Here is a 14630-nt window from a genome sequence, read left to right on the forward strand (position 1 = left end):
ATGTGTGTGTGTGTGTGTGTGTGTGTGTGTGTGTGTGTGTGTGTGTGTGTGTGTGTGTGTGTGTGTGTGTGTGTGTGTGCATGGTGGGATGCTGACACAGCTTGGGCCTCTTTGCAGTCAGATCCATTTGGCAGAGACAGCAGAACCAATCAGATAATTGTCCTTGTTTGGCATTGAGTGGACCCATCCGTGGGCCAGTGGGCTGATTATCCAGGCTGGGAATGAGAATGATTGAATAGCGAATTACATCCTAATGAATATATTATGTCGCCCCTCAGTTTATCCACACCACTGTGAAATAAAGAGATGAGATCAACATCTGCCCTGATGAGGTGATGAAATTCTACTTCTCTTTTCTACCACAAAGCAAGACTAATGGCCATGCAAATAACATTTTCAAACAAGGAGATTGGAGTGGAAACAGGGTGCTGCTCGTGAGAATATGGATGAGACACAAGCACTGCGACACAAGGCTGTGGAAAATCAAAGAAAGATGAAGATATATAAACAGCTCTTCGTGGCCTCTCTTGACTCCTAACACATGTTGCAAATATTTCAGAAACAGAAGAGGCTTTTTACATGAGCAGAGACCAAAGAAAATGTGCGGACAGCACAGAAGGAACTCTTTCCATCTTCTTTGAAAGATAATAAGTGGTTACAATAAATGCAGTGAGCCGAAAAAATTGACACTTTTCTTTGATTTTCCTTTTTTTAATTTAAGGCTGGAATCAAAACCAAACCTTGCTTCACTTTTACAGAATGTTATCCACAGCCACAGTTTTCCTTATCAAATCCCCAGAAAGAGATTGTTAGTGCTACTACAAAAGGCTCTAGAGCTGATTTTCAATCATGTAGCACCACAGGTTTTAGGTCAGGCAGGTCTCTGAGGACGGATAGTAATACCATACAGTAGCCCAGTGGCAAGCCCCCACTGGACATGTTGTCAAGGGGAGAAGCAAAAGGAACCCAACCATTCTTTACAGGTCGGTAGGAGGCCCCGTTTTAGGCTTTGTTGTTCAAAATGACAATGGCTGCTGACGGACACAGTCCGAGATCATTGGACACCTATGGCTTTTGTGTCCTTGAGGGGAACATGAGGAGGTAGACAAGTACCACTGAGACCAGCAGGCCGCCCCTCTGCTCCCACTGTCCTGTCAACACACATGTGTGCACAGTAACCACCCCTAATCCCAGTGTTCAAAGGCTGATGAAAAAAAAGAAAAACCACAGAAAACCACAGAGCCACAGAAGGGGTTGATAGCTCAGCCACAGAAGTGGGTGATGCAACAGAGATTAATCACCAAACCTTATTCTGTATTTCTGACACATTTTATAAATCAGATTTTCATTTGCTGGTTGAGATGTAGTGTGTAAATCGATAACTGAACAAAGTAGAGCCTACTTTCTTATGTTAACCAAACCACTAGCATAAACCAAAACAGGAGACAGAATGAGATATGATGATGGTGAGCCAAAACAAATGGCACAGAATGATTAAAAACAGCGCTGATGCAAGGCTGTCACCAGATGGCCACCGTCTTTTCGCAGTGAACTAATGTGTTTTTCTGTCACATTTATAAGCCATAGCATTTATTTATTCCTTGGATAAAATATAAGTCTCCAGAACTCTCTGATAATATCCAGAGACATGCGAATGCTTACTTCCAAAGTAGAATTAGACGCTTGCCTGCAGTGCAGACAGTAAACATATGGGTGCTAACTTGTATGTACATGCACATACACACACTTACAAGTACATATGCACAAATACACCAGCCCTGAGTCTGTTTATTTTCCATCTAGAAGAATTCTCATGACTCCTCTGGCAAGCCGGAGGGATCAGTACAATATTTAAATAATTCACACAAGTTAGAAATCTCTTCAGGTTGTTTGCTGTTCTCTCTCACATCAGGCAACAGTTCGGTTCATTTGTTTAGGGCAGGTATCACCTTGTTGCTTCCAAAATTAACTATTTGCTGTTGGCTCTGGTACTGTGTATTTGTCGGAAATGTTGGCGTGATCTGACATTTTGCCATGACTGTTGGCTCTGACCACAAGTCAGAGAGGGATGGAGTCAATGAGAGGGTGAGGGATGGACTGCAGATTTATACTGTATACTTCAGTGGAATATGATGAAATGGAGACAAAGGAGAAAGGAAGGGACAGAGAGAGAGAGAGGAAAAAGAATTGGAGATAAGCTCTTGCATAGTTTGGCTACTCGCTGTCTCAAGTGTTGATCTGCTCTGCTCTGAGCCTCGGGCTTTAGCCTCAGCCTCCTCCTCCTCCTCCACAGCTCCCTGTGTCTCTCTCAGCATGGAGCCCATCTGATCTGCCACGCAGGCCTCCGCCAACTCTCATTAAACACTTTGGAGACTTAGACAAAAATACAGATGAGCCTCTCTAGCTTCACACTTTCCCCCGATGAGAGGTGGGAGCTCACATTTAGACACAGGAGTCACTGTCAGTAGACATGTGGAGAGTTCTGATTCTGAACACGCCATCGTAAGATAGTGCCGGTCTGTGGAAGTTGCATGTCTATAGCTAAGCACTGCTCTGAGGGAATCATGCTACTTTCAAAATGTGGAACAACACATGGCCATCGGCTTTTTGACAAGAAATATATATACAGACTTAGCTGGGCAACGCAGAGACAAATTATAGTCTTTCCATGTTGTCGGTTCCAAATTTAAATTGATTTGTTTCCAGCGAATATTCATTCAGTTGACAGCGTCTCTTTATCCCCAAAGGAGAAGTGCAGCAAATCCGAGAGGCCATCGACGTGCTTTAGACAAAACAGAAACAGACTGAGACCACAGATTGCACACAGAATAAGCAGCTGAAAAAACTAACTATATTTTTCTGTAACCCATTTCAAAGATCTAATGCTGTAAGTTAAATGCACTAGAGAGCTAATAATCAACAAAGAATCTTATCCTACATAATTAATGAACTCTTGAAACAAGACCAGCATTAAATTACGCGATTTCTTAAAATGCAGCTCAGAAACAAAGGCAATGTAGAGGAAAAAATGCCTCTCAAGTCTGACTTAAAAAAAAAAAAAAAGAACGCTACTTCTGAATCCAAATATCAGCTGTGTCTAAATAAATAACATGATGATTTCTATCTGCAGCATTACATCTCCCCATGTAATTCATTCTTCTCCAGACTTTCTCTTACGAAATCACCATCGACTGTGCATCTACTAGATTAGACTTGTGAAAGCTATAAGCATAGTGATAATTAAAGTTGTTATCCATAATATAAGAATGCTATATAGCTCCGGTCTCGCCGCCCCCCCTTACTGAATGTGACTCTTACATGAGAACTTCCATTTGTGCATTCAGGCTGGTGATTCATACACATGTTAATCATGTGTTTGATGAATCAACGCAGGGATTCAGATGTATTTGGGATTGTTGTTGCTGGGCTGTGTGTGCGCTTGCTGACAAATGACAGGAGCAGCCAGTTCATCTTGGGGGACTTCAGAGGCATGTCTGTGAGTACACAACAGAGCCGCGGTGCCACTTGTGATTGGAAACAACAGCCCATCTTCCCCAGGCTCTGGCGTGGTGGGCTTTGGCCTTGAAGGGGAACCCTCTCCGGGTGCCGACAGCTGGGGTTGTCCAACTGATATTCTGTCTGAGAAAGGTAACGAGTGAGAAAAGGAGGCAGAGACTACCCTCTGTTGCCAAACAACAGGGCTGATAGAGGTGTGAGAGAGGTCACGGTGTTGTAGCATCTCTCATCAAGAGAAAAAAAAGGGAGTTCTTTCTCTTCCAAAGTCTCCACAAACTGTGTTCACAGGGCCACAATGCAATTTCTGTGACAGCACCCTAAGGGTTGAAATTACACACTTTCTCCTTGTGGGGTAAGAGAAAGATAGAGGAGGGTGGGGTTTGGTCTAACAATAGCAGCTTGGACTGACATTAATCTCTTTAAGCTCATGGAGGTCAGTATCCTGCTTTGCTATTGGGGAATGTCAAGCATCCCTGGACACCCCTCTAATTCCATTACTCGTTGCTCCAGCGCTAATAATTCCAAATCCATCCAGATAGCGTCCTGACGGAGCGTCATGGATTTCTGTGTTTCCTTTGTCTTCCTCCTCCTGCTGTATTCCAGTGGGCCATGTTACTTACACTCACGCTTGACATCTAGTGATGTCTTTACATGGGAGATGTGTAACGCAACACCCTGATTCACTGAGGAAGATAACCTCTGTTTTAGGCAGGGAGAAGCTGCCACTGCCAGAGGTGTTGGATTTCCCTCTCTGCTATTTACCGAGCATGGGAGATTTCTCCTGCGGTCAGCTTGGCTGCAGAGCCCCACAGCTATATGTCCACAGACTGATCTGCTGGCAGCAAAACAGCCATCGCTTGTACACACTCAGGCTTTCTCTACTTTCTCATTTTTCCTCTTCTCTCTCTCACTCTGGGGCTTTGTTTCTGCCTTCCTTTCACTGTATCTGTTTCCATCTGTCTCTATCCCTGCTTCCACCTTCCACCTCCTCTCTCCTATCCTGCTCTCTCTCTCTTGCTCACTATCTCTCCCTCTGTCAGGGGGCTAATGTAGGACTGCAAATGAAGCAGCTTCCATCTCAGGCTACAAGAGATCGATACGTGTTGCTCAGTATCAGGCAGGACACTCTGCCTCTTGGACGCTCTCACAAGGGAGAACGGGCAGGCAAATGAAACGCCCTCAACTCCTCACACGTAAACATGGCACACAGGCTGCCATAATTCAGCTTTTTATTGCCCATATTTACTACATAGCTTGAGCAGCAAACAATAACAAATGTACTAGCTGGTCTGACACAATTCCATGGCTGGGACCATGTCTCTTAAAGCAGACAGGTCTCTGAAATAAAAGCAGGGTCTGCGTACTGCGCAGAAGATAAAGAGACATGTGAACAAAGCAGGATAATAAATCACTTGCAGGTTGAGGTCTTACTGTGAGGACTAATAGGCTCTGACATTGCTGTACAAGCGGTCTAATTGCAGGAAACAACAGAAGCACTGACATCTAAGAAAAGACGTGGAGGTGCTGGTACAAAAGGGCAGCCAAAATAAAGATGAATTGATGACTTCTAGATGCAAAAAAATGCAAAAAGGAAGCCACAGGAAGCCAAGCGCCACAGGACAAACGGGGTTGCCTGGGAGTTACCTGGACAGGTGGCCACACAGGCACTTTTCTGGACGTTCTGCCCCTCACAGGATGTGCCTCCATTCAGTGGCGTGGGGTTGGTGCAGCTCCGACTCCTCTTCTGCCAGCCACGCCCACACACAGCACTGCAGGACGACCAGGTGGTCCACGTGGACCAGCCGCCGTTGACTGTCAGACCAGCGCCGGGGGGGATGGAGGGGTGAGGGAGGGAGAAGGTTGGAAGGGAGGGATGGATGGATGAAGGGACAGAGCAGCCAGGATTACCCGACATGCACTAAGGAAAAGAGGTGTGTTGCGCTAGAATAATCATGACTGCTGTTACACTCATTGCTTCAGCGCTGCAAGGTCAATGGAAGAGCAAGAGCAAAAGGGGGCTGCTTCCTGTGTTCCAGTTGGAATTACAGCCAACTGCGGTGAAAACAAAATGGCTTCAACAGGGAGTAGAAAATAACATGACAGCTTGCCGTCTTTGACCTTATCTCTGAGGAAGACAGTTGCTGCAAAGTAACTAGTGGACACTTAAATATCGCTCCCAATTTCACTTAAACCTGCAGTGCGGAACTTTCGTCTCCCCTTTCTAGCGGTGAGAGTAATTACACAAACACTGTCGATGTCATCGGCGCAGACCCCTGACGCTTTTTATGTGAGCCGTTCCCCACCCTGGTGACGTGACGTGGTTGGGGGGCACTGAGGACAGTCAGCCCCGGTCGACAGTTGCAAACCAATCATTGCTGGTTGACATAAAACGCATCACCACCAGTGCACCAGTGCAGGAAAGTCATCACAGACACTAGATTTAAAAACTCTGGTATACTACAAAATACAGAGAGATTTACCTAGTGGTAATAGGATTAATTAAAGCTGCAAGCAGCGTTGGTTGGGACCTCGCACTCTGGTCCGTTGGGATCAGATCATTTTGCTTTTAAAAATGAGGGATATTTCTTACAAGTGTGATGTGCTTTTATTTTGAAAGTTTGATTGACAGGATGAGAATTTTCTGCACGGTGAGACATGTCTGTCTTGCTCACACCTGTGTCATCAAAATTATGCAAGTTTTGGGCCCATTCACTTCAATTTCAATTAGTAAATTGAAAACTCTTGATGAGTTTGTGTGTAAAACAAATTATTTCCCTAATTTTCATCAAGTCTATTTTTAGAAAAGGAAAGATTTTTAACCCACATGACCTGGTCAAAGTTTGATTGAAATGTGTACTGTCAGGTGTGTAGAGACAATAAGTAACTGCAGCTGGACACAGAAAAATACTCATATATTTGTATGGAGAGTGTGAGCGAACCCACACCTATTTGACCATTTACTGCTTCCACATAGTTTTAGATACAGACTTCATTTGAACTTTAAATGAGTCACGAGACTTTGACCTACAAATCTTGAATTTACATGTTTTTTCTATCTTTTATTGTTTTTGAGATATTAGAGTGTGAGTTTTAAAGTCTTTTCTTGCTCCTCTTCTGAATGAGTGTGTATTGCGGAATGTTTCACAGCACCGAGGGAGTGACATCACCAGGGGCAGTTGGAGAGGAGGATTTTAGAGTATGCTTTTTGTGAAATCTCCTCATAAATCCCATGACTTTGGCCAAAGCTTACATTAAAAATCATATTTTTTGGTAGAAAATTTCGTTGCGAATCCATTGATACAGGTTTGAAAGTGGTCAGACTTATAGTTTAGACGTCAGAAGCCTCTGTTTGACACAAAGTTCATGCCTCCCCATTGTTTTACATTGTAAGGTGTGATGTGGCACTGCAACTTTCAGGACTTATTAAATCCAAACCGTTCGAGTTATTACAAAGTTTTTCACAACTTTTTTCAGCATAGTGTCATAAGCCATCTATTAAAGTTTGAAGCCGATACTGTTAACTCCCTCAGAGGAGATAGCGTTTGTTTGGGGGCCAAAATTGGGGCAAAGTCTTATTTTGAAAGGCTAATTGCGGACTTCCTGTTGGATTTAGGTCAGGGGTGTCAGAGTACGATTTGTTGGTCTTGATGAGATGAATAATTGAGTTTTTGTTTGATCTCTCTACGACATTCCTACGGGCCGTGGCGGCCATTTTAGTTACATAGGTGGCGCTAGAGAGCACATTTTGGCACTTTAGGGGTTAATTTTTTACATTTTATCAAATTTTCACCAGACCTGATGTGCGTGCCAACTTTGGTGAGTTTTTGAGCATGTTTAGGTGGTCAAATTTAGGTGTGATGTCCCGTAATAATAAATAAAGAAAGAAAGACAGCAAGAAACAAACACACAAAAAACAATAGGGTCCTCGCCCTTAGGCAAGGACTACTGTTTTACAGAGGACTACTGTTTTACAGTAGTCCTCTGCCTTTTGGGCTCGGTCCCTAATTAGCATTGTGTGAACTTGTTTGGCAAGGGCTTGAATATCATGGACATTCATTTATATGTAAAATTCCGCACTTCAGCTTTAAGCAATGCAAGAACATTGTACAAAACACTCATAATATAGTCAGAATATAATCACTGTGAATAAATGCCTTTTATAGCACAATGTTCATGGTCAAAAAATGCATAAAAAATACCTCCTACTCCTTGTAAATGCCAACTACTGAAAGATAAATATATCATGATTGTTCCAGTAATTCAGATTGTTTCCGTCACACATCCACCAGTGATTTCACACCATTACATGTAATTCATCAAGCTGAAGTATTCTTTGAATTGTAGAGAACAACACTATCATTTGTTTCTCTCTTATATTTGAAACATGAAGTTCAGGGGGTTCAAAAACTGAATTCCTATTATTACAGCTCCACTTGCTGCACCGATGCCCATATCCTGAACCTTAACCATCTATTGGCACGTAATTGGCGCTATACCGCTTGATCATGGCGGGTGATTACATCAAATCACGCTGGTTTAATTCTAATCAGCTCCTTCCTGTATCTACTGTGTTTGCCTTAGCTTCCAAGATAGAGATTCCTGATTTATTGACTTGAACAGCACTGTCGTTCCGTCTCTGTACATACTCCCTCCCTAATTTCCCCCTAACTCTCTCCTGTGCTTGTCGTGCCTGAATCATTTCCTTGCCCTCTCTATGCGATTGATTGCCCGCCACAGCGAGGTAAATTGCCAGGCAACTCGGCCCCTGATTACCTCTTAGCACAGAGTGCAGTCACACCAGCCAGGCCTTGTTAAAATGCATCTCTGGCCCCCTGTTGAACCCCCTTTGAAAAGTAGTGGTTATTATGACTTGCTACAGCTAGCTAGATCAGCTAACATGGTGGACTCTTTCTGTTCTGCTATAGAGCAACATAAGTGAACAGCAGTAAGGTCTGTTTTTGAACAAGACCTCTTCTATTGTGATTTAACCTCAATTAACACTGCAATGGTAATACATTCGCCGTCTTTCCAAACACATAGTGTGATGGGAAGAAATAAAATTGCACATACAAGCACCCCAGCAATTTGTTCACAATTTCTCAGGTCTAAGAGTGAGAACTATTGTTGACAGTACAAGAAAGGCAATCAATAAGAGCATGAATGCTCTTGCCTCCACAGTCATTTTAACACAGCAAGTCATTCAACAACAAGCTTATCAATTATAATCAACAGTAAGAATAATTGCACTTTTTTTTCCAGGAGGCTGAGAGCGAATGATAATGTGTGTTTTGACTGCATGCTCCAAATTAACACATTTCATTTGAAATAGTTTGCTGTGAAAGTGATCGTGCCTCAAGTTTTACAGACTTACAGTCATACTGCGCTTTTTAAACATTTGGACCCCCTTCAGGGTTTACACAGTTTTCTTAACTACAAAATTTTCGAAAAGTGAAATTACTTGAAGGGTTTTGTCAACAAACTTTATAATGATCTCAGATACAATGATCTCTGCTATCATTTTACATTTCTATTGGTAAGTATTGATTTTATCAAGTAAACACACATATAAACAAAAAAAGTAAAGATACTTAAAAAATCACTACATGCAGGTATTTTCTCACCGGATTCTGTCATATGCAATATAGCGGATGCTCTATCTGTCTTATCTTTAGATAAGTTCCTCCACATGTGTATTTCTGGATATAGTAAGGGAACATAATTTTTTTTCTTTGCTATATGAAGGCTCTAAAGCCCTCCACATCTCATGAACAAGACCTTCCACGCTATTCTTATGTTGTTTGAATTTGAATTCATCCTACACCCTGAAATCCATTGAGATTCCATTTAGAGCTTTTGTTGGCTGGAAAACCAGCAATCTTAAGTGGTAATTAATATTCAAGTAGCTACATCCTGAATATGAGAACTGCATAACATTAAAACTTGATAAAAGAATTCCCACTGACACCATGATTCCACAAGGGGTGTAAATACTTACAGGGAACTCGTTCATGCATTTCAGTTTTTTCTTTTTGTATAATTATTTTGTACAATAAAACCAAAAACCTTCAAATAATTTTATTTTAAAATTTAATTGATTAACAAATTATGCAAAAACAGAGGGTGTGTGTAGTCTTCTACATAGCGCTGTGTATTTGTGGCATATGGTGTTTTTTTTTCCGTTTCTGATACATCAGACATAATAAACAAGAACTCTTGTTCTGACGTTACAACACATCATAGTGCCGTAATCATCTTTTCTATCAGTCTCAACAAAAGCGGATCCTGTGACAGACATTGTGCCAGATTATACATTCCTTATATGCACAAAGTTGCTTTAATGATGCATTCCCACGTGATTTAAATTGCCTGTTTGCATGTATCTGAGAATTAAGCCAAGCTGTAATGTATGCAAAGTTATAGTAGTGCCAGTACCCAAGGAACCCTCTGTGATAGAAAATATGCTGTTTCTCTGCATTTTAATAAAGGTCAGTCTGCTTATCAAGCCAAGTCATTATTTACAGTTTGCCGTTAATTCAATTTCTTTTTTCATATTGGATCCACTACAAAGAAGAAGGAAGATGGCAGCCCCGAGATAGGACACTGCCAGCTTTGGCAGAATGGCTGCCAGTAACATTTTAAGTTGTGCTAATTAATGTGCAGATACACTACTATCTTTTTATGTTGTTATTTATGATAGTGTAATTCATTGCTTTCTGAAAAGCAGAACTGACTTATGCAAGTTGTTACCATATGGCACATGTGCGTAAAACTGCATATACTGTAGGATCTAGATGTAATACAACAACCACCTGATAAAGGGAATTGCAGGTATCTTCCATGCAAGAGAGCCGCAGACGTTAATGTGGGAAGCAACATGCAGGCAAAACATGATTCATTTGAGCTGTCTTCATGTTTGTATATTTTGAAGCTGGGCATCATTCGAGCCCAGACCTCACATTAGCCTCTGCGTATAGAGCTGTGACATCAATGTATCCTGTTGAAAGAAGTTATCACCTACCATAGACTAGGACCGTGGCAGAGGTGCTTTTGCGGCGAGCGACGATGTTTTTGGCCACACACGTGTAGTTGCCCGTGTCTGCAAGCCGGGCTTTTTTGATGACAAGATTATGGTCGGTGGTGATGAAAAAATTGGGGTCGCTCGCTGGGTCGATCACATCCTCGTTTCTCTGCCACTCCACCTGAAAATATGTTTTAGGTGGTCAAAATTCACTGCAATGGAATAGAACAGTCTCCCCCTCTCATGCAGCACTACAGTGACCAGACATGCTGTGGATGAGAGATTTTTACATGGATGGGAAAAGCTGTGAGATACTTCTTTTTTTAATGCACTCAAAGACAGAAAAAAAAGAACAAACATAACCTGTACCTAGATGGAATTAATTTATTTGTACACCAACTTATTTAAATGTTTACTCTCTTTTGTGTGGGGGATGCGACTTTCATTTTGTATCTGTTGGTGGTCTGTGAGCAAAACTTCTCATGCTTTGTGTAGTTTATCTGCCCTCTCTCAGAAGCCAAAAACTGATGTTATTCCTTTTTTGGTGTACACTCAGATTGGCTTGCTTGTTTTTGTGCTCTCACTTGACCTTGTGCAGTCTCGAGAGTAGCTACTGTGCAGCTGCATTGTTGTTAGTATTACTGCCAGTTGCGATGCCGCATATAATTGGGCTTTCTTCCTCTTGTGCACTAACCCTGTTTTCTCCTGTGGTGACTTCTGCTCTGATGTTCTTTTCTGTTGAACTGCGGTTGGCACCTTCCTTCCCATTTCTCCGCGAACTGTCCCTACACTGTCGAGCTGTGATTGGCCAGTCTGCTGCTCCTGGTCTCTGGGCTGTCTGAGTGGCTGGCCTAACTTCCTCTTGTGTTGTTATTTAAACAGTTAGTGCCTATCTGGGACTGGGAGGATGCAGCAGACGAGATGAAACAGCTGGCCCCAGTCTGGTCCTCTAAACTAAGACACATATCGCTGAGAGACATGGAGAGAGCAAGAGACTTGTACAGAACAAGAGTGTATGAGAGATACAGTACACAGAGTGGCGGCAGAGAGATAGAGAATGAGATAGCGAGAGTGAGGCAAATAGACCCATTAATTATGGATAGGCCTTTAGAGATGCCAAACGGGAGTGAAGCCTCCAAGCCTATCCTGAGTGATGTGACGAGACGATGTGATATATGGCTTCTCAGAGATGTAAGAGAGATAATAAATCAATAATGGGGAATAATTAGAGGTGTAAGTTATCCGCACAGGGTTGTCTGTTCCCTGGTGAAGCAGGTACTGACGCCAGGGAGCGGATCCTGAGCCACTTTTTGTTCTTTGTCCTCCTGGTGAGGAAAGGGTAAATGGATGCTAGATGTGGGCCTATAAATATCTTCCGTATCTGTATCTCACCTCAGCTTGTGGCACTCCCTCTGGGGGATGGCAGCGCAGTAACACCTCCTGGTCCAATGCCACCTCTTTACCCTGCGGCTCCTCCTCAAAGTTCTTTCTCAAGTCTGGTGTGGAAGAAAGAAATGTGAAGAAACACAACAAAATTAGGACATTTTTAAGAGCTAGTGAGGTTTAAATGAAATCCTTCTATCCACAAAGCTTGGCCTGTTGATGTTCCTAAATTTGCTTCTCTTGAAATGTCCACTCGTGGCCTCGCTGAGCATGTCGCACTCCAGTTGGCCTCTAAGCCACACGGGGATGGGTGGCACCAAGCATGTTGCTTATTACAGGCTGCCTGGCTGGTTCAGAGATGCTTGTCTGCTGCCAGAGGGGCCCGGCATCAAGCAAAAGCAATTGCATTACCCCTCACTCCTCCCTCCCACCCACTCTCCTCTCTCCAACATCCGCCAGCCTCCAGCTTCCATCTGTATGAGGGCTTGGAGCAGCCACACGAAAACAAAGCCCTGAGGCGCCTGGACAAGAGCTCCTGCAAGCCTGGCTGACTGCATGGGGCTTCACATCACGTCTCATTGAATACTCTTACTGTTGCACTAAGTATTGCTATATATTCGTCTGTAAGCCCAGGCTGTGAATTACACAGGTAAGACTGGCAATGCTTGTTTCTAATAGGGGGGGAAATGAATGCAGGGCTATTTGTATCTGACGGGCCACTGATAGCTGCCAGGTTGGTGCAAATTTGATGTGTTCACCCCAGGTTTTGACTGAAAGTGAAGCAATGTGTTGTATTGTGAGGGGCTGCGGGTGCGGCTGTGAGCCGCTAGTGAATCCCTTTAAACTGATGTTGAGCCTGTCCTGACCAATCATACTGAGAGAAACATTAAGACGAGCAGAGTGTTTTGCGACATTCAATTTAATTAAAGCCGATACAATGGGACTGGAGGAGACTTAAGATAGAACAGTCCTGGAAGGCTCAAATGTCTGTGTGTGTGCGCACGCGTGCACATCAGTATCATAAATGTGAATCTGTGCGTGTGTGCGCACGTGGATCATTATTAAAGCATGTGTGTGTGTGTGTGTGTGTGTGTCCTTATCTTACATCTAACTGACTTTGTTGAGCTCTCAAACAAGGTTGGATAATGAATGTGTGTTTTCAAAACGTCTGGTGGTTTGGAGATGGTGCTATGTTCAGCTCTGTCTGGAATAATGCATATTTATGTGGGAATTAATAGGCAGAATACTTTAAAATACTCAAATGTAAAATGGCTTCTTTTAATAAAGCTTTTGAGGCTGCAGCGAGGGATGTGTCTGTGTTCCCCTGACAGATTTATGATTGCTATACAGCAATAAATTTCAAATCTGTTTTTATTCCAGTTACTTTCATAGGGATCATTGCTGATATACTGTATCCAGTGAAAAATATGCTCATGAATACTCAAATTTAGTGTTCTACTTTTTTTAAGGCTGCCTTCAAGCAGATGCATTACTCTCATGTCTACCTGCTAGGGTCGGATATTTTCTTCTTTATATGAAAAAGGAGGATGATTTAACTTAAATGTAATCACAGTAATACACTGTAGTGCATCAAGTCATAATGGCCTCTAGGCTAATTGTTAAATGAAAGTTAGTCCCTCTCCAACTACCCAAAGTAAAAGAAAAAAAAATCATCTTGCTAATATCCTCTTATTACATACTGGAATGCAATATATAAGCACCTTGTTAGGCAGCGTTTGCATTTGTAATGACACAGTGATCACTTTAAAGTGCACTCACAAGCAATCCTAATGTACGCTTTTTGGCTTTTCTGGGTTCCGGTAGTGCTCCAGGCGACACACTGACACCAGTACTCATCGAGACCGAAGATCTTCTCCACCTGCTGTCTGGTGATGTCAATCGTCACCTGCATGATTGGCAGCGCTGCAAAGCAAGCACAGGAGTAACAGTCAAAATGGTGAACAGGGGAGCCGAATGAGCGCAGGTTTAGCCCCATCAACTCATCTTGACGGTGGCAAGGAATGAAATGACCATAAATATTTCTCAACAAAAAGAAAAACAAATGAGCTGAAATGAATCCTTTAGTGCATTTTGTACCTTGCACTAAACCAGCAAAGTAATTTAAAAAGCTGGGCCGAATAAACAAGCAGAGAACCATAATCATATATAAACAGAGTGCTTGTTAACTGAGGAAAATGAGAAGAGAGCCTCACAGCTATCCTTGGTGTAATTTGGAGGGCGTTAAAACAGCTACAGTTGGGAAGGAACAAGGAAGAAATAAACAAACAGTGCACAAACAAAAATACTCAGCCCGACTCGCTTCTCTATTATTAAATCCAGGAGGGGGGGGGTAGGAGGGAGTTCACAATCTATGGAGCATTTACACGACGGTTACAAGTAATGCTGCTGTAACGCAGGGCAAAAATAGCTTTATTGCTTTTCAAGAAGGAAGTGAGGGCAACCCTTCTCTAAACAATGCAAGATTGGGACAGAATCCATGCTGCTAAATCGTTCAAACAATATTGTGTTGTCTTTTTGATATTTGAAAGATAATCTTTCATTTCATTCCTCTTTGACCTTTTATTTGGGACCTGTAATCCAGAGGTATCTTTTATATATTGAGCATTGACCTTGGTTCCCTAAGATGTGTCCTACTTTCTCTTCACTCTGATGAAGAGATTGCCATTTTTCCTTCAGGATCCAGCTCTCCCCG

General features: G+C 42.6%; 1 protein-coding gene across 4 annotated transcripts in view; it reads right to left on the minus strand.

Moving 5' to 3' along the window:
* unc5a (unc-5 netrin receptor A) overlaps window positions 1-14630 on the minus strand; it is a 143495-nt gene that overhangs the window by 37859 nt on the left and 91006 nt on the right. For 2 of the 4 annotated variants that reach the window (XM_042419155.1, XM_042419154.1), the window contains exons 3-6: window positions 13697-13840; window positions 11927-12030; window positions 10535-10715; window positions 5161-5328 (exon numbers count right to left, since the gene is read on the minus strand). In XM_042419155.1, coding sequence (XP_042275089.1) covers window positions 5161-5328; window positions 10535-10715; window positions 11927-12030; window positions 13697-13840 — 597 coding nt within the window. The remainder of the gene's footprint in view (window positions 1-5160; window positions 5329-10534; window positions 10716-11926; window positions 12031-13696; window positions 13841-14630) is intronic. The other 2 variants (XM_042419157.1, XM_042419156.1) reach the window with 1 other exon arrangement.

The sequence above is a fragment of the Thunnus maccoyii genome, chromosome 8 (assembly GCF_910596095.1).
Source record: "Thunnus maccoyii chromosome 8, fThuMac1.1, whole genome shotgun sequence".
NCBI classification, from domain to species: Eukaryota; Metazoa; Chordata; class Actinopteri; order Scombriformes; family Scombridae; genus Thunnus; species Thunnus maccoyii.